The sequence below is a fragment of the Lepisma saccharinum genome, chromosome 1, assembly GCF_977018435.1.
Source record: "Lepisma saccharinum chromosome 1, izLepSacc3.1, whole genome shotgun sequence".
Lineage (NCBI taxonomy): Eukaryota > Metazoa > Arthropoda > Insecta > Zygentoma > Lepismatidae > Lepisma > Lepisma saccharinum.
Genome location: NC_139229.1, coordinates 172,670,995 through 172,694,933, shown reverse-complemented (window position 1 = coordinate 172,694,933; position 23,939 = coordinate 172,670,995). Strand labels below are relative to the sequence as shown.

The 23,939-nt window shown below is 35.8% G+C and overlaps 1 protein-coding gene across 1 annotated transcript; it reads right to left on the bottom strand.

Moving 5' to 3' along the window:
* Positions 1 to 216: 216 nt before the first annotated feature.
* On the bottom strand, positions 217 to 23,262 carry Rheb (Ras homolog enriched in brain). The gene is made up of 5 exons (XM_083142707.1): positions 22,916 to 23,262; positions 7,564 to 7,635; positions 3,825 to 4,032; positions 3,351 to 3,480; positions 217 to 792 (listed from the first exon to the last, which is right to left on the bottom strand). The coding sequence occupies exons 1-5, from the start codon at positions 22,962 to 22,964 to the stop codon at positions 703 to 705; spliced, it is 549 nt and encodes a 182-aa protein (XP_082998833.1). The 5' UTR covers positions 22,965 to 23,262; the 3' UTR covers positions 217 to 702.
* Between the last annotated feature and the right edge of the window lie 677 nt (positions 23,263 to 23,939).

Genomic DNA, 23,939 nt, shown 5'->3' with positions numbered 1-23,939 from the left:
ATGATTTCACAAAAAAATTCCATTAGCAAAATTATTAACCACCTAAATCTCTATTTGTTTGTACCAATGTCTGAGTAATTATATATAATGCATTCTGATGGTATCAAATCCCTATATTCGTAAATGAAATGTAAAGTGAAATATATATCCAATTCATTACAAGTCAAAGCAACCTTATAAAATAACAAATGGAATGAAGTATAAATTACACTCCCATACATCTACATGTTTATATATTTATGTATGCTTGTTATACAGCTTTGTCAAAGAATACATAGAAATCAAAAAGTACAGAGTTATTTCTATAAGTTACTGCTTTCCATGATTAGAGAAAGAATCATATATAGTATGTATGTATATACAGATAACAAAAAAAAATACTTAGTAAAATTAGCTTGACTCCCATGACGAAAAAGCATCAAAATATATTATATGAGAAACCAAACAAGGTTACGAATGCATTCTAATTACAGATATATACACAAGTACTCTATAATATGATGGATGTGAAAGAATGACCCAGAATTATTGGATTACAGGTTAATTAATGGCGATGCTCATAATGTACACAATTTTATATATATATATATAATTCACCAGCACAATGGCATACAGTACCGCTTGACTACTGCAAGCATTTCTCTCACTACTATAATGTACTCAGCCAAAAGGACCTATATGTCAGTACATTTCACGTAACCTTCAAGAGATGACACAATTTGATTTCTCCTGAACGTTTCCATTTGCTCTCTCAATCTCTAGCAGAATGGTGTGAAATATATCTGCAACAGACTGTAAAAAAAAATAGAAATTGCAGTATGAATAACTTAAGCACCTACTCTCTTATGTGTGTGAACATAAATTTAAAAAAAAAATTCAAATTAAATCATCCCCCCTGTGCCAACACACAGAGGAAAAAAATAAAACCTTCACAGCCAAATACTATGCAGTTCACAAAACAGGATATTCTTAAAATAGAATTGTGAAGGCATATGGGAATTCGTTGATTGAATTCATTAATTAAGGATCCAGTTCTGACTATGCTGCCAATGTTGTTGTACAGGAATTTCATGTGCTGGCTCGTAAAGAGAAAGAGTATGTGGAGGCAGAATATTCAGAGTACACAAATTGTCCAGTTCACGATGGTGTAGCATACAAGGTATTCTATGGCAAACAATGGAAGGAAAGCAGCTACCAACAGAACTTATAAAGATTACTTTTAGAAACCATGTCCAGGTTGGGAAGCAGTATTCAAGAGTACGGAGATACATGATTTCAAAAACTAGCTAATAAATATGGACTCTCATTTGTTGTAATTTCTTTGCATCAGCACAACTCAGAGCACAAACCATCAAGTATACCATCCTAATTGGACTGGGTTAGGTTCCAAGTCATCCTTTTTTGGAGACTATTCTCGTAAACTGGGCTTTGTAGATAAAAAAAACCCACAAATACGGTTAACATATGTTAAGATCAAAATTAGTACACAAATACAGTGGAACCCCAAATTAATATTCACAAATCTTTCACTTAATACACATTCAACTTTCATGAGTGGAATAAAGCAATCATGGCATAAAATTTTCCTGGAATTTACGTTTTTTCATCTTAGTCCCCTAAAAATGTAAAATTGAGGTTCAACTGCAAGTGCCATTGAAAGAGTTCAAAATATATTCATCCCCTTTGTTGTTCTTAGGATAGATGGTGCATACTCAAAGCTGTCATCTTGTCTAAATACTTCGGCAAAAATTACTTCCATTGTAAACAGAAAATACATCAGCTCTTTTATCTTTCCAAACATATTAACAATAAATTAGGTTACTTTTCCCCTTCTTCTCAGAAACAGACTTCTGTGTTCCCCATCCCAAACTGCAATCAAAGCAACATGGCGTAATTTTCTGTACACGTACCCAAAATCCACAGAAATGGTTCTCCAGTAAATAATTAGCAGCTTACATAATAACTTGTTAGATAAGGAAACACACCTGGATATTTTATCCTAATTTTGGCAATTTAACTGATGATATAAGACAAGCTATCCCTACTTATAATATACAGTAGTAGCTGCATCTAATATGTTTTCTATTACACTGTACTCCATATAAAAGTTATATAACATATTTATCTAAATGTAGTAAATTGTCAAGAACATATTTTACTGTCCACTAGGGACGGGACAGGTTAATCAGTACTCTATCGATATCGGCCGATATAGGTGTAGTGGTAAAATTCTCCCATTTGGTTATAATTTTAAGGATAACCTCCATCCCCTACTTTAAAAAAAAAAAGTAAATGTTTAAATATGCAAATTTCTTTTACACTGCATCACCTGGAAACACACATTTATTAAAGAGAAATGAACCAAGAATCATTTGGAATTTTATATCGGAACTTGATCAGTATCAGGCCATCCATCATGTCCACTACAAAAAAAGTAGGGTGAAGGGACCCATGCCAAGGGTGGGATTCAAACCTGTGACCCATGGCATTATTGCATACTGTCCTAACCACTCCATCACGGAGATCAGCAGCATGTTGATGACATTAGTGTGAAATACGGTCTACTTTTCTACGGCATGGTAAGGTAAGGTAAAGCTCCACATGCGTATAGCACCATGCCATGAAGGCACATTTGGGAAGGGGCCCACACATTCTCGATTTTGGAGGTGATGTGATCAGCGCCATGCTCCAGCCACCTTCACCCCTTAGGGTTGCCCCCTTGTACTCATTGATATGAGTCCCAGAGCTACTTTATGCGAGGACAAGGCCTGAAAAATTCCGACCTTAGATCACCCACCCCCAGGATTCCCATGTGGAAGTTAGATGCCCTACCGACTAGACCACTGCAGTCCTAGTTACACAGAGAACTAAATGTACAAGAGATACTACATCATATTAAAGCTAAATGCCAGATGTCATTTGCTCTCAACCTATTTCAACTAACCTTCCCATTGTTTATACCTCAGTCACCTCTTCCAAAACTTGATCAATCTACTAATTACATCTTTACGTGAAGCCAAGGATCCAAGGCAAGGCATGAATGTTTCTTGGCATTCTCTTACCTATTTCATCCCTCCACGAACCATTCTCATTGTTGACATAAACCTAGGGAGGTAGAAAAGTGATGTAAAATCATTAATATTAAATAAATTACAGGCCCTTCAATCCTGAATACCACAAATCAATTGGAAAATCAATCACTCCACTATCATCGACTTCATAATATACGGTAACTTATAATGAAATATAAAACATGCAGTACTGTCGACATGAGCATCCAATAGGATGGGGGGAGGGGGGATTACTGGAAGAATATCTACAGTCAACAATAAATATATTTCCAACATTACCTCATTTTGCTTGGCTGATGTTTCCAGAAAGGCAGCTTTCCACGATTCGGCCAGTCTTTTCCCTTCGTCACAGCTTATCATACGCTCCATATGAAGATCCGTCTTATTTCCAACCAGAACTATAGGTACACTAAAACACAAAATAAGGCACTTTGAAAGTACTCAAAATAGCTGAACCACATACATTAACTATTTTCATTTACTGGAATAGTTTAAGGTACAGAAACAAACAAAAAAAAATCTAGCACTTAGTTGGGTAATGTACCTCACAAGATATGAGAAAGCATGACACAGCCATAATTTGCACTTTTACATATTCTTAACCTTCAGATTCCTTGATAATTCATGGAAATAAAAAATGGTAAATGTAGATTTTCAAAATTCCCACTTCTAATAAATAGTGATGATATGTTTTTAACAATAAAGTAAATCTACTGTGCTACTAATGCAAATGAAATGACTCAGTTTACTTACTGAACCTTTCCTGTCATGTCTAAAAGCTTTTCATAAATAATCTGGACAATTTCAAAAGATTTGGATGAAGTAATTGAATACACAAGAACATATCCATGAATGTCCATTGAGTACTGGGTCGGGAAAATGGAATATTCATCTTGACCTGCTGTGTCAACCAGTTTCACTTCATATTCTTGTCCACGCACTTTTACAGACTTGGTGAAAGCTGCAGAAAAAGGAAATGTGTTAGTACAATAGAATTACATAATTTTATTAAACATTTCATACATGCTCATATTTACCTGTACTATATACAGATTAAACATATGCTGGATTTATATTTTATCAACTTGAAATGTAATTTTTCAATTGCATCGTGTACCTCCTTGCACGCAGCTTCCTTATCTAATACAATTGAAAGTTATACATTAAATGTGTACTATTTTATTAGTGTCAGTACAAATTTCGTATTCATCTATTCCTAACTGAAACGTAATATGTGTGTAAATGTTCATATTTGAAAAAGACACCAAATTCTAATATAATAAGGTCATTCCACGTGAAATCACCCACAGCAGATTGCTTCATAGTCATGGATTTCCTTCTATTTTTTTTACTGATAGATACTTGGTCCAATAAGACAAATATGTAATATTAGACTTGTCCAACAAACGTTTTGAAAATTACAAATTTTAAAAAATTTGATGATTTTCAGAAATTGGGTGGACTAACGAATGCACCATGTGACACAAAACACGTCATATCTTGGAAACTATGTGGAGTATTGTGATGATTTAGGTATTGTTGGAGAGGAGAAGGACAGTCCTAACAAAACATAACTGTATTACTATTCTTACCTGCTCATAAAGTACAAAAATTTTCAAACAATGTAATTTTTTGTGATGAAAAAGACACTCAACTTTGGGTAATTGTTTGATAGGGAATCCCAGGTTTTACCACAATGAAAATTGATACACAGCATAATCAATACATGCCAAACATGATATTAAAATAACAGAAAGGTAATATTTTTCACAGTAAAAATATCACGGTTTTCGTATTGGATGTATGAACCAGAACCCAAGTTTGAATATCAAGTATTTGACAGATGGCCCTAAAACATTCAGAAATTACCACTAACATGAGTGCATATAATATTGTTAGAAATATTGAATAAGTTGGAGAAGCATTACTGTGATGTTTATCCACTTTTAGCTCACAGAAATTTTACTAAGACCAGAATTCTTGTCTAGAATGCATATTCTAGAGTCCATACCAAAAGGTCCAGCATTGGTTGCTTGACCATTTTTAAAATGTTCAATACTTTTGTTGTTCTAACCCCTATGCAGAGGTAGTTCAACACAGGCATTATTTTTCTAAAACTTGACTTTGTTTAAAAAGGGTGGCCATTTTTGTTTCACACTTCAGGTGTGATAATTATGATAACTCACCTAAGAAAAATGATAGAAAGCTGTGGTAAATTGCTTTCAATACATTTCAAGCTTTATTTTATGTTCTGTGCATTTTTTTACCATCTCTAATGACAATGGCTGAAATTAAAGGCCAAAATTGATATTCAATTATGAACAAAAATCGAAGTTTTGAATTTTTTTAGTAGGGAAGTAATATAATATCAGAGCTATAATTTTTTAGAGGAAACATATATATCCGAATTGGCTGAAAAGATTTGAGTTCTGCTACTGGTTTCTTCTTTTAGTTAAAGCTCTTTCAAAAGTGGCTAGCCACCTGGCACATACACACTGGCTGTATGTATATGCCAGGGTCATTTCAAGGTCATATTGTGGCCCAAAATTTCAAATATGAAAGTCATTCAAATATAGTCATGTACTATATTAAAAGCAACATATGGAAGAGACTAACACTGAGCATGGCACTATTTTTAGGTCAAAACCTAAGACCATAGAGTTACACTGACAGACATCACGTGGCTGTCCCTCTTCCCTTGGCTAGGAAACACTAGCTACTATGCATGTAGGACAAGCACTTCTGCATTCCAATATATCGAGGATGGCACAGTAAGGTTATGAAGTAACCATGGGTCACCTGTTGCTGAATTGTTGCAACCTAATAAACAGGAACTTGAACACTATCACCACAATGTGACTCATGGTGGAATGACAAAAAGGTGGATGCACGCGCATGGCTCTCAGCCATACGTCAGAGCTCTGACCTCAACATAGTGGCCACAACCAGGAGATGGGGTGCTTTTCAGAGGGTGACAAGTGGAGTTTCCGGTTTTGTTCAATTCTGTAGACCATAACTTTGAACTGAGTGTTTCTTTCTTTTTTTGTTGCCCTTGTTTCACTTTTAGTGAGAACAATCTAAGTGCATTGCGAAAGAAAATATGCCTAACTGTGCTATTTACGGCTGTACCAATCATTACAAGACGAAAGGAACGAATATCAAGTATTTTGGATTTCCTGTTAAAGAAGAAGAATTTTGTCACAAATGGGTATTTTACCTGCAGGAAATGCTAATAAAATTATCGAGTACGAATGAATTTCCCCATTCTCTCTCTCTCCTCCTTTCTTTCTGTGTGTTTTCTAGCCCTTAGAAAATCAGATAACAACTGTAATGGGATTCAATACGCTAGCTAATTTGAAAGAATTAAAACTACTTTTCAAATGTAAGAGAGGTAGTCAGAATTGTGACAGTGTATGGTTAAAAATTTGAATTTGCATTTTCCGAAAACGAAGAAGAAGAAGAAGAAATAAAGGTAAGACTATCATGATGACGATGATAATTAATTATGATATATAAAATCCATGAGAGAACACTCTGAAAGGAGTGCCAAGTCTGGACTGGATGTCTAAGCCTTCACTAAGTCTGACACTCAACATGCTTGAACATGAAGGTTCCTGTGTGTGTAAGACTAATAGAAAGCACAGAAGAAAGTTATGCACTAGGCTCATGCTGACCAGTAAGGCTAAAAAGAAATTTATTACTAAACGACACTTTTTCACAACATTGTATTTGATATTTGCAAGATCCCCACATTCTTACTATTCCCTTAATTTTTTCTCAATTTTTTGGCTCGTGCATTTGGGGGGCTGCAACCCCATCATGCTCTCTGCTCGGTACACCATTATACGGTTATTCCGCCTGTTTTGAAGTTATATTGAGTCTGTAGCTGAAATGTTTTGTTTCACGAAGAACTCTTCACTGTAGTCCTCTCTGGCAACGATTATGACGTCATCAACCAGAAGGGAGAGTTTTCAGAATCGGCTTGCATCCACCTTTTTAGTCTTTCCACCATGAATGTGACTTATATAATAAAAAATAAAAAAGCCAGGGTTAACTGTGAATCTGTACCACATGGTTCCATATGAAACTGACAAAAAGTGCAGTTTTCAAACTCCTGTTCCATCAAAACAAGGCTTCAATGTGCAAACCATTATTAAAAAAATATTGTTAGCCACCCCAGTGGCCAAGGAAATTGAGTTCTATAGTTGCTATATCATCAAGGGTGTTTATTTCTGAGTGTCCCAACATCAATTTCATTTAACCATCATTCATGCACATAACTGCACATCGTTCTATGTGGCCAGACTGCGAAGCATATTTATTTCATTATGATATAACTGGACATTAAGACAGCTATTTGAACTTGCAGCCCTTTTGGAAATTTCCCACAATCAACCTGAACTTATACTAGGCAATTTTTCAATGGACACAATCTTCTATCATAAAATGTTTAAATTTACTACCATTACATTTCGGTAAGTTCAATACTTACTATTTTCAATTGTTGGATCATAGGAGTCCACAAACTGACCTTCTACGAATTGTATACTCAAAGAAGACTTTCCTACAAGAAAAAGAAAACACATAGATATATTTTAAGTACCTGTGCATGTATCAGCTTTGACTTATAAATATTATCAAGCATATATACATGATAGAACTTGGGCAGTGTAGCGTTCGGATTTTACATATAGTGTACCATTGCCACCAACTACATTTTTCTGTACCAAGTCAATCTTTGGTCTGGATATGGCAACTTTGCAGGTAGAACTCTCACTCCCATTTCTGCCATCTTTTATTTACATCTAACAATGCAGCCATGAAAATTTAAACTTTTCCAGTTTTTGATGAGTGTTTCCTTGGGCTCTCCTTCCTTTAATCCACCATATATATGATGAATGAGAGAGAGAGAGAGGGCTTTCACTGTTTTTGAGAGGAGACAGACAGACAGACGTCGTTATTGTAAAATTATCACCATTTACTGTAGCAAAACATTAAAATATTGAAAATCACACAATAGCTTATTCATTTCATCATACAAATATATCTCCTGAGACTTCCCTGTTCTACTGTTGATCACTACTGATTTTTTATTTTCTTTTGTCTTTCATAATTCATTATGAATAATTTATAAATTAAGTCTGAAGCGAAGATTACTGTTTTCATTGCTGTGCAGATTTCTAATATTTATTATTTTTTGATTTTACTTTCAACCTCTTGTCATTGAAGATTAGCTTATCAAATAAAAGTGTTAAAGCACTAGAAATGAGCCAAAAATAAGATAGCAATTTACATCTGTATTTGATAATAAACTTAGATAAGATAACATTCTGTACCTATTCAGAAACAAAGATTTAATTCAATTTCTGGATCTTACCATTTCTTCAATTAAAATATCTCTGTATACATTTACTTGCACATAAATTTTAAATAATAATGTGCTTTTCTGAAATTTGTTTTGTTTGTGGCAATGTTCAAAACTGAAAAATTTTTCACAATAGCTGCTTGTATTTCTACTGGTTTCATTACCTCAAACCTTAACCTGGAACATATTTGATGGTGTAAATACAAATACACGGTTGTGAATGCTCTCTGTAATTTTAGGAGTATTACGTTATTCACACTTTTCTTGTCAAGTAAAAGTAATGTCATATTTTGTCATTCATTTCAACTAGAAAACAAAACTTATGATATTGCAGAACTGCATTGCCATCCTTAAGGCTCCTTCATACATTTGAAGAAAGTCGAATCTGAGAAAGAAGGAAAAAAAAAAGGAGGGTCATATGGGTTGGTTTTTGTGTGCCTTACTCTGTACTTATCTCTGACGTAACAGAGTACGTCACAAGATTGGCAGTCTTCACAGTTTTCTTGGGTCTCAGCTTCTACTGCCTCGTAGAGCTCCAACACAGTAAATAGTCCCTAACGAACCTACACAAGTTATGTTAAAGAAACAGCGAAATGATTTTAAAAAAGTATAAAAGATTACCTACACATGGAAACAGACCTTCATATGAGATCGTTGAAGGTAGGTATTCGCTGCTTACTGTTCACGGCTGACGGGAGAGCAGTTGGGGTGGGGTGGGGTGGGTACCTGGGCACAATCGCTTGCAAGGGTGGAAGGACGAAAATTTGTTTCTTGTGAAGCAGTTGACCATCTGGCACGCAGGCGAGCGAAGAAAGCAAACATGAATTATCATTCTTTTAACACGTAACGAAATTTTCATGGTTAGTAAAACCGTAATTTGATCACAAAAGATTCTCAAACATTTATGAAATGGAAGATAGTAATCACAGCTGCGCTTTCATGTCTTGAATCTTGGCTATATCATTATGTGGGAGAGGCACTTCCGTAAAGAGCAATGAAAGGAAAACCGAAAACTTCCTATTTTGTACCTACAGTTCCTAAATAGAAATTACAATTTTTGTAACTATAATTGGCTTACGCAGAATTTTGTCGCAAGGCGTTTCAAGTTTGTTAAGATTTTAGTATTTATAGTAATAATAACAATACATTGTTTTTGATTGATTGATTGATTTGCTTTATTTTACTTCACCTTTTGTGCCACTTTTGGCTATGTGAAGATGGTGATGAGTGATGATATGATGAAATTGATGAATGAACACTCACATACAACCATGCCCAGGCCAGGATTCCAACCCGGGACCCCTGGCGTCGTAGCTTGATGTGCTAACCACTCTGCCATGGGGGCCGGCAATACATTGTTTCTATTATAACATTTATTAACAATACTAATCTAGTAATATGAACTGTTTATATTTTCGCTGGATGTGGCACTAATTAGTTTAAAACAGAGCACAAATTAAACATTTCTTCAGTTTGCCCAGTCAGTGATCACTACAGGTTCATTGAATGGACAGTGTTCTATAAGATATACACATATCATTCTGATCATGTACAATTAACTACACGTATGCTAAAATTGTAGTTTTACAACTTTGCTTTTACAACGAACAACGCTCACACTGGAAGAGCAAAGTTGTGCGATACTCAATTAGTAGTCTTTCTGTATTATTTTCTGCAGATAAAAGTTTATTTCGTGGTGAAGAGTAATGAATGGGATGATGAGAACAGGCATTGCCATCTACACCGCAGGGAACTGAGTAGACTGGTTTTTCTCGAGGTACATTTATTTTTCTTGCTTCAGTAACAGTTTCTTATGTATATATACCGGGTGGGCCAGACTCAATTATGCAGTTTTTGATTAGATGTTATTTTTATCTTTTCTTTATTTTATTTATATTGACAAATGTTAACTATTCCAATGGCTACAAAATTGTTACAAAAATGGAATCACACACACATAAGTCATTGATTTTCAAGATAGTGGTCGACCTGGGCGCACAGGCTTGTCGACGCAAAGCAACATTTTCACACGCCTTACTCCTGAACAATCACCTCACGCATATGTTGCTCACTGTCAATGGGATTAGCGTACAACTTGTGTTTGAGGTAACCCCAAAGGAAAAAGTATGGTGGGTTGATGTCGGGTGATCGGGCTGGCCACTCCACAGGCCCTCAATGGCCAATCCAGCGATCAACCTCGTTCACAGCATACCGTATGATGCAGCCATCTATCGACAACAAAATGTACTTTCTAATTTTCCGGGTGCTGTTGGATTTATTGGTTACTAATGTTCGAAAACTGCCCAATTGAGTCTGGCCCACCCTGTATACTATTTCAATATTTGCTTATTTGAAGTACAAATAACAAGAAAAGAAAAAAATTCTGACGAACAAGTAAAAAATTACCGGGCTACAAAAAATAATACACGGACACAAACAATGAGCTTCTTAAAAATGCATGAACAGCAGTGCACATAGATACACTATGTAATACAATAAGAACAAATACATGACAACGAAACTCTCACAATAATTGGAAAGCACTCTGTGTTTCTGTACATTATGCTTATTTGAATTACAAATAACAAGAAAAGAAAAAAATTCTGACGAACAGGTAAAAAATTGGCATCCAAAGCAAAACATCATCGTAAAATGAAGTATAACGTAGGGAATACTCAAATGCATGTAGCAAAATTCAAAAATATACGAACCAGACTAAAAAAGAATATTCAGGATGCGTACTCAAACTACTTGAAAAGCATTGAAGCTAGTGTTAAAACAGGGGACATGAAGCAATTCTGGTCCTTCATAAGAAATAAAAAACGACCATCATACGCACAACTTATCTGTAATGAAAATCAAGAACTCGACAGCAACAACTCAATTGCGGAAGCGTTTGCGAAACACTTTCACTCTGTTTACGTACAGGAACCATCTTATTACGAACCACCAACCCCTCTGTCTGAAACCGACACCCTTCTATCTTCTCTAAATTTACAGGATATATCAATCGCTGAAGTAGAAGCAGCAATAAAGAACCTTAAACCTAAAAAAACGGCAGGGCCTGATCTCATCCCCCCCTACGTAATCAAGGGGTGTGGTGAAAGTCTAAAATATCCGCTACATATACTCTTCAACCTTGTAATACAAACATCAAGATTTCCAGATAAATGGAAATTATCCCAAATTTGTCCCATACCAAAAACATCAGATAAATCTCAAATTTCAAACTACAGACCAATTGCGATACTCTCTGCGCCAGCTAAACTATTAGAACAGATTCTTTATAAACACTTTTTTGCTCACGTAAAACCAATTCTCTCCTCGCACCAGCACGGATTCGTACCAAAGAGATCTGTCGTGACGAACCTCGTAGAAATTTCAAACTTCATTTCCACTGAACTTGACAACAGAGGTCAGGTAGACGTTATATACACAGATTTCTGCAAAGCGTTCGACACTGTAAACCATGATATTCTCTTGAAGAAATTAGCATTTTGTAACTTCTCCTCTTCCCTCGTAGATTTAATGTGTTCCTATCTCAAAAACAGAAAACAATACGTAAATTATCAAGGTTGCTGCTCCGATGAATTTGTAGCTGGCTCAGGCGTACCTCAAGGTTCTAATCTTGGTCCCTTGTTGTATTTAATATTAATTAATGACCTACCAAAACAGCTTAGAAATTCCGAGAAACTCTTATTCGCTGACGATTTAAAATTCTATAGGAGCATCCACAATGAAGAAGATTCCATTAAATTACAAGAGGATATCGAAAATCTCAACGCATGGTGTAAAGCAAATAAAGTTAATCTAAACCATAAGAAATGCAGGGCCGTAACATTTACCCGATTGAAATCCCCAATACACTATAACTACGAAATAGCGGACACACAAATAGACCGGGCAAACTCAATAACAGATCTTGGTGTAGTGTTCGATGATAAATTATCGTTTCAGTCACATATCACAAAGACTGTTAACGACGCGCATAGAAAACTGGGGTTCATTATGAGAACTGCAAAAGAATTCAATGAAAATAAAGCGTTGTTATCATTATTTAACCTATATGTTAGGCCCAAATTAGAATACGCATCTATAGTGTGGAGTCCACAAACCAGTAAACAAATAGATCTTATTGAAAAAGTTCAAAATAAGTTCACCCGCTATATAGTTTTTAGGATAGATGGTGCATATCCAAAGATGACACCTTATAACGAATTACTAATTAAATTACACATTACCTCCCTTGCAAACAGAAGAACCATACATCAGCTCCTTTTTCTTTTCAAACTTCTTAACGACAAATTAGATTCTTCCTCTCTGCTTTCAAAAATAGCTTTCTATGTCCCCCATCCAAAGTTGCGATCAAGAAAACAACTCTTTGCAATTTCCCGCACCCGTACAAAATCCGCAGAAATGGCTCCCCTGCGAAGAATGTGTAGCTTGTATAATGAATGGTTAGAGAGGGTCATACACTTGGACATATTTGCTAAATTTTCTGAGTATAAACGCTATTTAATGGACAACATTCTTGCTTAATTTTTTATTATTTTTTATTATTATTATTATTACTATTATTATTTTTACCTTCTTTATGTGTATATATATATACCCATACATATATGAATGTAATTGTGTAAGGTTTGATTAATTTCTTATCCACGGTAATGTTTAAGGACGATATATATAACCTCTGTATGTATTTTTTTTTATATCTGAAATATGTATAAATATTATTTTGATGTGTATAAATCCTATGTAAGACATTTACTGTGCACTGTAAAAGGGCAGATGCCTGTTGTGCGCAGGATAATAAATAAATAAATAAATAAATAAATAATACACGGACAAAAACAATGAGCTTCTTAAAAATTCATGAACAGCAGTGCACATAGATACACTATGTAATACAATAAGAACAAATACATGACAACGAAACTCTCACAATAATTGGAAAGCACTCTGTGTTTCTGTACATTATGTTACATAAGCTAATAATACTTTGCGTACAATTTATATGACAAAATCAGTCTCAAAGGTAAACATATTCTCTGTTGCTATACAAAACGTCTCCTGTGCACTGCAATACATAAATAAGTTCAAATTCATGAAGAAAGTAGCCACGCTCAAAGCAATACAAATGTTCACCGAACACATGGCTTGGCCCGTTGATAATATCCTTATACAAATCTGTATGTCGACAAGCAGGTGTCAAACCGTCCTGACTAATACGATGTTTCACGGCCTTTGTCACTCCTCCTCCTAATCTCACAATGCTGGATCCGATTCGTTTTCTCAGGTGAACATACTTCAGTTTACTATTAGTGCTTATGAGTCTCAGTTTCTTACAATAGTTCCGCAGTAAGTGATTAGTACACTCAATTTTTTCCACTATGACATCGGTGTAAGGTCTGGCTTCTAGAATTTTTGCATACACGCTTGAATACCCATCAGCCACAAGAGTAGCGAACATCACACTATACAACTCCAAACTTTGTTTAAAGCCCTCCACAATTATATTCAGCTTCATGTTGCAAACTCCACTAAAAGATGAAATGCACACGACACTTCAGTAGCAGTTACAGTCAGGCCACGGGAGACAAAACCATCTGGAAGGACTATTCCAAACGCGAGAAGGGAAGCAGGTAGAAACAAGCTGTAAACAATGCTGTGATATTTCATCTGTGTGCGTTTGTTTGTGTAGTTTTATTTTCGCTCGCTGTGTTGTGTTCGTGATAGCTCTTACACCTCGTAATAAACCGTTTCGAAGTGGAACAAAGAAAATTCTGCACAATCAGTGGCGTATCCAGAAATGTTTGGGGGGGATATGAACGAAATGTCTACGAATAATAATAATAATAATATTTTAATTGAATTAAAGTAATACTAATTTCAATATATAAATTAATATATTATTATTATTACGTGACTAGGTAAAGAGGTAAACAGTGTATATTCATTCTGTAGCTTACCCGTAGTTAAAAGTAGAAACATTTACATAAGAACAAGTGCCTGGCAATTAAATTAATGTCAAATAGAAGCAGAATTGAATACTATTGCATAACGAAATAAATGTTAGATACAGTGAAGTTTCTGATTAATATTGTATACATATTGTTACGAGTTGTAGTATGCATAAACCTTCTTTCTAATATCATTCAAAGCCGAACGATCCAAATATAATCCTTGCCTTCCAATAAATTCACTAATGCTAAACGAGTATTGTTATTATTTTATTACTTGGTAATCTTTTCGTTTGGGGGAGGGGGTCCAGATGCCCTAAATAAATACACTATGTCTTTCAAAGCCGTATGATGTCAATCCTAATCATTGCCTTCCAATATATTCAGAGTAAAAATAGTAGTACTTGATAAGTATTTTTGGTGCTATACTTCAAAGCCATATTATATTTATAGCTATAATCCTTCCTTTCCAATACGCGTTCAGAGGAAATTATCCATCGAATATGCAAAAATTGCTAAAGGAGTATATTTACATTATTTAATTTTAGTACTTCATAATCCTTTCGGGGGGGAGTCCGGACCCCCAGCAAACTTGTTCTACGTATTATAGCGTAATATTTGCCAAGGAGACCAATTTCATTGAATTATTCAAAATAACGTTACTGGTTTATGTACGTACAATGTAAACGTCTAATGGAAGGCGATAAATACTTCCCCATTTGATGATGTAGTAAACGGATAGGTATTATTTATATTTCATTTTGAACCCCTCCACAATACTTGAACGTCTGTGTAGTTATTTTGCCGGCGATTTTGTAGCGCTTGAAACTTCATTGTTGTTTCTGCAGCAGACGATTTTCTCGGAGCCCACATCTTACGCCAAACACACTTGCTGCCGTTACCCATATTTTGCAATTAAACACGTCCAGTTAACGCATGCACACTTCCCTGTCTCTTGCGATCGTGTTTTGTCTTCACGAGCTATTTTGTTGTATCCCTCCACGTTCTACTGTGGGTGGAGTTTAGAATGCTTCTAACTATCTGCACGAGGTGTCGCCACAGTGCAGGGACACTTTTACATATTGCAAGGGTTTCGTTTTCCTCAAACAGTTTCACAATAGGAAAACTGACTTCTACAGTGATGATGTTAATGTCAAGTACAATGAACATTGCATGACCCCAACAAAACAGTTTTCCATAAGCTTGTGTGGTTAACAAGATAATTGCATGTGAAAATTACGGTTTTCCCCATTTTTATGCCCAATTTACTTATTAAGCAGGGTCTTTTTTAAAATTTTGGCTTTGTAGGAATTACGCAGCCATATTTTCTGAAGGATAGAAAACAAACCCCGAGGTCCTATCTTTGCTCGTAACTGAAAAATCTGTTCAAAACGGAACGTCTGCACTGCACTTTTTCGTCGCGGTATGAAGGAGCCATAAAAAGTGATGTTTCCATCAGTTTAGATTTGCTAAACACTTGCTGCATAATGATTGGGTAATAACATTCAACCACTGTGATGTCTTTCAAACATACATATGAAACTGCGCTTAGATGTTCGTTTGTGCTCACACATGTATGTATGTATCTATGCATGTATGTGTCTGTATGTGTTTGTGTGTGTGTGGAGGGAGGAACATACAAAGGAAAGCCAACTCAAGATATTCCTAAAATGTGGCAGCAAGGAAAAGGCTTCAAACAACAATTCCAACCTTCAAATTATGGGAAGTTCGAGCAGTTGTTTGGAAACCGAAAAAAAGCTTAAAAATTAAGTCTGTTCGTATTGTTTACTATTTTTTATGGAAAAAGCTACTTGATGCCAAAGTGGATTTGTGAACACGGGCAACTTGTGGAAATCTGCACCAAAGCACAAAACTTCCCTTAACCATCTACGTTGGTCTGTTACATTACATTTGATAAGATAAGTGTTCGCAGAACTTTTCCAGGCATGGGCAAGCCAGGTATCTCCTTTCATGGGGGCAAAGGAGGCATATTACTCCCCAGCTAGCAAAATTTTCTGAAAGCTTTCCCCCAAATAGTCTCATTGTCACAATGTTAAACCACATGATGATTCCCCAGTTTACCTTAAGACTCAAGCAAACATCCCCAGGCTGACAGTTTCCACTTCAGGTGCTGCCTATAAGGGAGAATTCACACTGAAGAGACACGCGTAGTAATCAATGCAACCTTTTGAACCGGAGAGACACAGCAAATGATGCACATGCCGCTTACGTGTCTCTCGGACTGTGCAGTTTTCTCAATATCATGCATAGTGTCACTTCAGTTTGTTGTTCGCATTTGCACAGTGAATGCTTCACTCTGAGCTATAATTAGATTTTAGAAGAGAGCCCAACCGGAGGCCTTACAACGTATTTGTAGCTCAAATTTGTTGATATAATAAAGTATCGATATGTACAATGTTTTAAGATTTAAACACAACGTTCTTTTCGCTTTATCAAGTTTTTTGATGCAGTTAGGGGGTGTAATTTGCCTTCAACATCGTGTAAAGAGGCCGTGTTTTCGCCATTTATGATGTGACAGTTTTTATTTGAAAAAGCCAGCATATGGAGGCACTTTAGTCCAAAATAGATCAGTCAAAATTAGAGTTGGAAGTGGTTGGAAAAAAACGGATTTTTAAAAAAAAAAACGGGAGTTTTTTTCCGCAGCTTTTTTCGTTGGGCTTTTTTCACAAAAGTGACTCAAATCAATGAAAATACAGGAGTTGGCAGTATTTTTCCTCTTCCATGGTTTTCGTTTATCTCCCTACTGTAAAACAGACACTCATTTCGGAATATAAAATACAATTTACAATATGAAATTCGTAGCTAGACAAAAACAGTGCTTTTTTGAATGGGCGGTTCTTTCCGAGTGTTACCTTCATATTTTGGTAGGCTTATTAAATATATCTATGTAGTATAAGCATATTCACATAACTAGAATAGTTTTGTATGTGTTTTTAATAGAACCTAATAGTATGATTAGTATGATATGATTTTCAATGTTTGAATTTGTTATACAAACACGTACATGAAGCAAAAAAGAAAATACTGCTCTACCTTTTGAAAATCTAGTATTAAATCCCTTTACATTAAATTTTGTGTTCAGTAATATACACTAGTGTCCAAAATTAAAGCAACAAACAAACAAAACCATTTTGTTCCTCACTTAACACAATGCAAATTGTTTTGTTTCTTTAAAAAAAAAAAAATTGCCAGCCCTGCCGAAGAGACAAGATGCACGCGACCTGCAGCAAGCAACACTTGCTTCTTTGCTCAGTTTGCATGATGGTACAGATATAATTGCAGTAATCAGTTTATTAGCCACCCGAAGGAAATGTAACAAGAAACATTGTTACATCTAAATCGCATTGTAAAATTTATGCAAGTTATTGAAACTCGGGAGGGGCATGTTGTGCATGAGAAAACTGAGATATAATATGCACTGACATTCGCAGCCTGGATAATGCGAATACCTAAACACTAGAGAAATGGTTCTCAATCTTCGTGAAACCATGTCCCGGTATTTTTTTAAAGTCAATGTCCTTAGCTCAAGAATTTTCCTCGTAAATACCTTTACAGTATTGGAGATTCTATGCAAGCCACAGTAGCTCAGTCGTTAGGGCATCTGACTACCATGCGAGAGACCTGGGTTCGATCCCCGGTGGGGGAGAACCAGGACTTTTTCAACCTGTTGAAGCGGCTCCGGTGCACACCCAGCGTTGAATAAGGATACTCTTGGGGGTAAAGGCAGCCAGGGGCATGGTGCTGATCACGTCACCCCTAGCAAGGCCGAGATCAAGAAAGAGTGCGGCCCTAACCCCACACCCCCTATATGCCTTCATGGCATGGTGCAAAGCACAGGGGAGCACTTTACTCTTTCTACTTGCATGAATTAACATGTACGTATGAAATTAAAAATTGATAAATAAGTTCTAGCATAATCATAAAGAGTAATAATATTTTCATTATGTGTGTAGAATTGTTGACAAATATAAAATTTTGAATGACGAATTGGTAATGTCGTCTCCTTGTAATTAAGTGATGCCGGGTTCGATAACTGGTGGAGGCACATAGTGGTGCGGGTCCCACTTTAAACTGTAGGTCGAGTCCTGATAAGTATATCTGTGCATAATATGGACTTAAAAAAAGAAAATTCGAACTCAAATATGATATTGGGATTATGATAGTTGTCAACCATTTTCAAGAGAACCTTTCGCAGCTCAGTATAGTTGATACGAGGGCACGGTATCGGGTCACAGCCCAGCGGTTGAGAAACAATGCACTAGATTACTTTACCATTTTGAGAGTTGCAAAAAAGCCAGCTTTTTTTTGAAAGGACAGTTCTTTTTTCGATAAAAAGCCAGCTTTAAAAAAAAAAAAGAATTTTTTGCTTTTTACCAAAACTATTTTACTTGAAGTTACTGTTATGAGTTTACAGGTTTGTAGTGACTGACATATTTTACAACTAGCTAAAATAAATTTACATGATGTAGCAGTAAAGAGGCAGATATTGGCCAATCCCAGTGGACACATATTACATAGTGGTTCAGATACAATTTTAACCCTAGTTTACCAGGGAGGGCCTTGCAGGCACAAAACCTCTATTATTTATATTTTACAACTGTTTGAAAATAAATTACATTTGTTTCCTAAGATGTTCAGAAATTTTTTCTTTATTACTTTTGTTTATAAAAAACATAAATGTACTTAATGTAATTAAGAGGCAAAATGCACTTGGTGGGCATATCAGGGGCCATCTTTGAATGTCTCTCATTTGAGACACTCATGCCAGTGACAGTGTACAATTGGTTGGTTATGATGGTAATTATTGTAATTATCATATTTAATAAACAACTGCACTTCTGCAAACTAAAAAAAATTAATAAAAATTATTATGGATAGTCTTGACTTTTAGTGAATGATAAAATATATGTGAGAGAGTCATGAAATGATTGGTTATTATTTTTTTATTAATGATAGTATTTTTTGTAATTATTATAATTAATAAATAACTGCACATATATAATCAGCAAACGAACCAGTGATTCAATTTTAAAATGGTTTCTTGAAATTTAGTGATAAAACAGTGTGAGCCACCCCTGGTATGTAAGTTTCTCTTACAGCATGGGTAAGCTAGTGTTAAAATTAAACGTCAAGTCCTAATGAGCACATCTGACCATGATATTGACTTAAAACAGGCTTTTACATGTTTGTGTCTCAATTTAAATGTTGATGTCATAAAATATGAAACAAATGTTAGTATCAAAATATTCGATGTTTCGGGACAATTAGAAATCTTTACTGTTCACAACACACATGCAGAAGTATACGTATTACGTGAATGTGTGTGTATATATCCTGTTTAACGGAGCTTTGAACTGGAAGCAACAAGTGGCTCTTGGAAACCAACCCTTAGGAGTAAATGCAACCTTTTGAACCGAAGGAACATAAGCTGCAAGTGTAGCTTGTCACTTGGCCTGTACCATTTTCTCAGGGAACTTTCAGACTGAAACATCAATTGACATGTGCCACTTGGAAGCAGTAATCCAGCCAACCTTCTGAATTGAAATGCGACAATGAGCTAAACATGTCACTTGCATGTTGCTTGGACTATACTGTTTTCTCAATGGCAGGGTGAATGTTTTGCTTTATACTGAAGAAGTCTGTGTCGCTTGTTATCTGTGACTTCAGTCTGAAAACTCCTTCAATGGCACTCAGTCTTGTTTGTGCATGTGTGGTGGATGCTTGCTTACAGACTGAAGGTGCCCTTGTCACTTCACTGTGGCCCCCTCCCCCTGCACTGTCATGTGTTGCTTCGGTCTGAATATTCTCTATACTTAACAAGATTGTTAGCTACTTCATCAGAGATTAAGATTTCATTTAGCCTGTAAATCACAGAGAACAATTGCAAGTACTACTGATGGAAACGCCTGCTTTTTGATAGAATGTTCCTTTTATAATCATGAATTGGCCTCTGGAGTGGAATAAAGTAATGCTGTTGCCTTGTAATAAGAAAGGGTCTGAGGATCAATCCTCTGTGAAGGCACAGTGCTCTGGATCTCATTTCATGTAGGTCCACTCCAGATTTATTTTATAGGATTTTTTTCCCCATTTGTGGCCAGTCTTATTTGCTTCTACTTCAGTTTTAGTGCCAGTGTTTTCAACCGGCGGGCTGCAAAATTTACGTTGCACCCAGGGGTTGACGACAAAATTAAAACTACTTTTATATGTATTTAACAGTAAGTCTATACATATTTGGGTAAAACTATCAAAGCCGGGAATTGTCTGTAACTCATTTATTCTGTAGTTGTTGACATTCGTACTTACTTATTCTGCATTGCAAAAGATTTTTTAACAAGGTATTTCACTTTTTTTTAAACGAAATTAGTATCTATTGTCGACATATCGAGTAATTATTGTTCGTTCTTTTCTCGCTTCCAGAACACGCAAAATGGCGGGCAAATCTTGACTAGCGTTGTGTTTCAAATGGCAAAGCAGTGTTTCAACCTTCTTAACAGAAAAATTCCCGCATAGCCCCCAAAAACCATTCGGGATAGTATGACCATTCACGAATAGCCCCAAAAACCATTCCCGCATAGCCCCAAAAACAATTCTGGATCATATAACCATCCACGAATAGGCCAAAAAACCATTCACGATAGCCCCATGCACCATCATGGTAACGTTAGGTTAGGTTGCTTTAGGTTGGGCAATATAGTGAAAAAACTGTGTGTTTGGAAACACTTACCAGGGATTACGTCAGCAGAAGCTCGCAACATCCGGTTCAAGTACATGGATGAAAATGCAAGCAACAGCTTTCGTGAATCGGACAGACATTATTATAGAAAAATACATGAATTAGCAGCCAAATACATTGAAAAATGCGAGAAAACACTTCTACGACCTTCCAAAATTACACAGAAACTCAATTTCGTAAGTACTTTCTCCTGTAAATTTGAAGAAATCCGATTCCCGGCTTTGATAGTTTTACCCATATTTGAACACTGATTATGCCATACTTGATATATTAATATTAATTAAGGATACATATTAATTTCCATATAAACTTTAAAGTTCAGAAATGTATTTGAGCGAAATTGTTGGGATCAGGGCACCGACTTCTAAGAAATAAATTTACTGAGCTGTGGTCGTACAAAGGTCGAGAACCACTGCACCAAGAAGCCAAAATACATCACTAGTTGCTCCTTGACCAGGTTTAGTGGCCATTTAACCAAATTATACATAATGTACTGGAAAGCCAGAATACAAATATATACAACAGGTACATATATGATCTAATGAAATATATATTATCTAATGAAATCATTGTTGATAGTCTAAATGATTCTTCCTTATTCTCAATCTGCAATGGTATGTATGTAATTTATAACTCTTTGATCCAATTCTTTATCTCTGACGTCCTAGTGTATACATTTTCACTGGTGCAAAATACAGTAAAAAATAACTAGTCGGGAATCATTTGATAGATTTTACATCGTCCCGATGGGGATGGATGATGAGATGGATGAAGGAACAATCACACACTTGTATGGATAACAAAAAATGAGCCTCACAGAGGATTATACTGCCTGAGCGTCCAGTTTGCTACTCTGTAAATTCCAGCCCAGGGTGCACTATGTGGAAGTGAGGTTGTTGGAATCGGTACTACTTTACTATACCTGAGACACCTGGGAATCATTTCTTTCGCACTTTTTTACATTGCTAATGTACTATTCTGCATTCTGGAACACCTATTTAGGTGAAATAATTGAATTTGTTATGAAAGTAATGTATATTTCTTACATTTACGAGTACTTACTGTTCTTGTTTATTTCCACACACAACATGGCGATAGCTTACCGTTGATCGTTCCTTGAGCCAGAAAAACCATTGACGTTAGCCCAAAAATTCACGATAGCCCCACAAACCATCACGGGGACGAGGTATGCCTACTAGGTTAGGTTAGGCCTGTTAGGTTTGGTTCCATTAGCACTCCTTTCGTTCAATTTAGCATATACGGACAGTACGAGAGCGTATTGTGCTCTCATGCAGGAAGCAAATGGCGGCAGCAGCAATAGCGCGTCGGAAATAGATTTTCGTAGAAAACCACATGCATTCGCATTAAAATGAATCAAAATTACATTCCCGAACATCAACAACGCTACAGAAAATGATTTGCGTAAGTACTTTCTCCTGTAAATTTGAAGAAATCTGTCTCAGGTATAGTAAAGTGTTACCCTGAATTATTAAAAAAGGAGAAAGCATATACATTTTCTTCAAGAGGGAACGGTCTGTAACATAAGTTGACTCGACAAATCGTGTTTTTAGATCATTTTGATGTAAAATATGGAAATATAAAATAGTGTCTAGCAGAAGGGGAAAAAATGTAGACTGATAAATTTGAAACATGTGCTTCTTAACACCTAAACATTTACAATGAACTTATACTTAGTTTACAGAAGATTGTAAAAAATAGCCATAGCTTCATTAAAGACCATAATGGACATTAATATACTCACCAACAGACCTATAACCCATAATAGCTATTTTTCTCTGCTTTGGTGGCATCTTGTTATATCACTGTTGTAACTTCACTGCAGAACATAACTCGAATTCTCTACTTTTATGGATAGTCTTCACCAATTTTCACAAGTTAGCACAATACGGGGAAGGATAAGTGGTTCAGTTATTCCAATTCCAAGTTAATACAATATCACTGCTTGGTGCTCTTCCCTAGATAACTTCACTTATTATACTTCCTTTTGATTTTCGTTTGCTTCATTATCTTTACCTTTACCACATCTTTCACTTTTACCACCTTTTACTACGACTCAGTTTCCTTTCGGTTCTCACTTGTTTTTTCAAGTTGAAAATCACTACCAGATGGCTCTGCATCATTACAGGTCTCCCTTATCGCACAACACAGATCCAACCATGAGGCCGTGCTTGAGGTATGACATCATAGAGAACTTGTTTCATGTAACTAATCTGTGGCTTCTATTGTTAGGCTGGATGCCTAAATTGCTCGATTATGTGTGTTAGCTTTAGTTCTCTAAGCATCATAATACATTTTTAGTGTATTTATGCTTAGAGAACTAAACATAACAGAGTTAAGCCAACAACGTAGGTATTACGCGTGTGTGACGTCAAATCACGAAGTTGGAATCTTGTTGTGCGATAAGAAATAACCCATCAGGACGACGGGGGTCACAAGGAACGTCGTGTACGTACAACCAACGACAAAGATCGAACAGCGATTAATTTAGGTAGTGTCTGCTGTCACGTTCTTTTTCTGCTAAAACCTCAAAAGAGATGCGCGTGGCAGCAAACTCGGTCTTTGTTTTATCGTGAAGTTGTAGCGATTACTTTCACATAAATGTTTTAAGATTAGGTCCCTTAGCATTCTCCTAATAATAAACCTAAATGCTCTCGTAGTTAAGTTAGAATCCGTTAGCATTAAATTAATATCGCTAAATGCTTTGTAAAGAAAAGGGTTCTAAATTACCTGTACATTCATTCCCACTAATCATAAACTTGCATTTT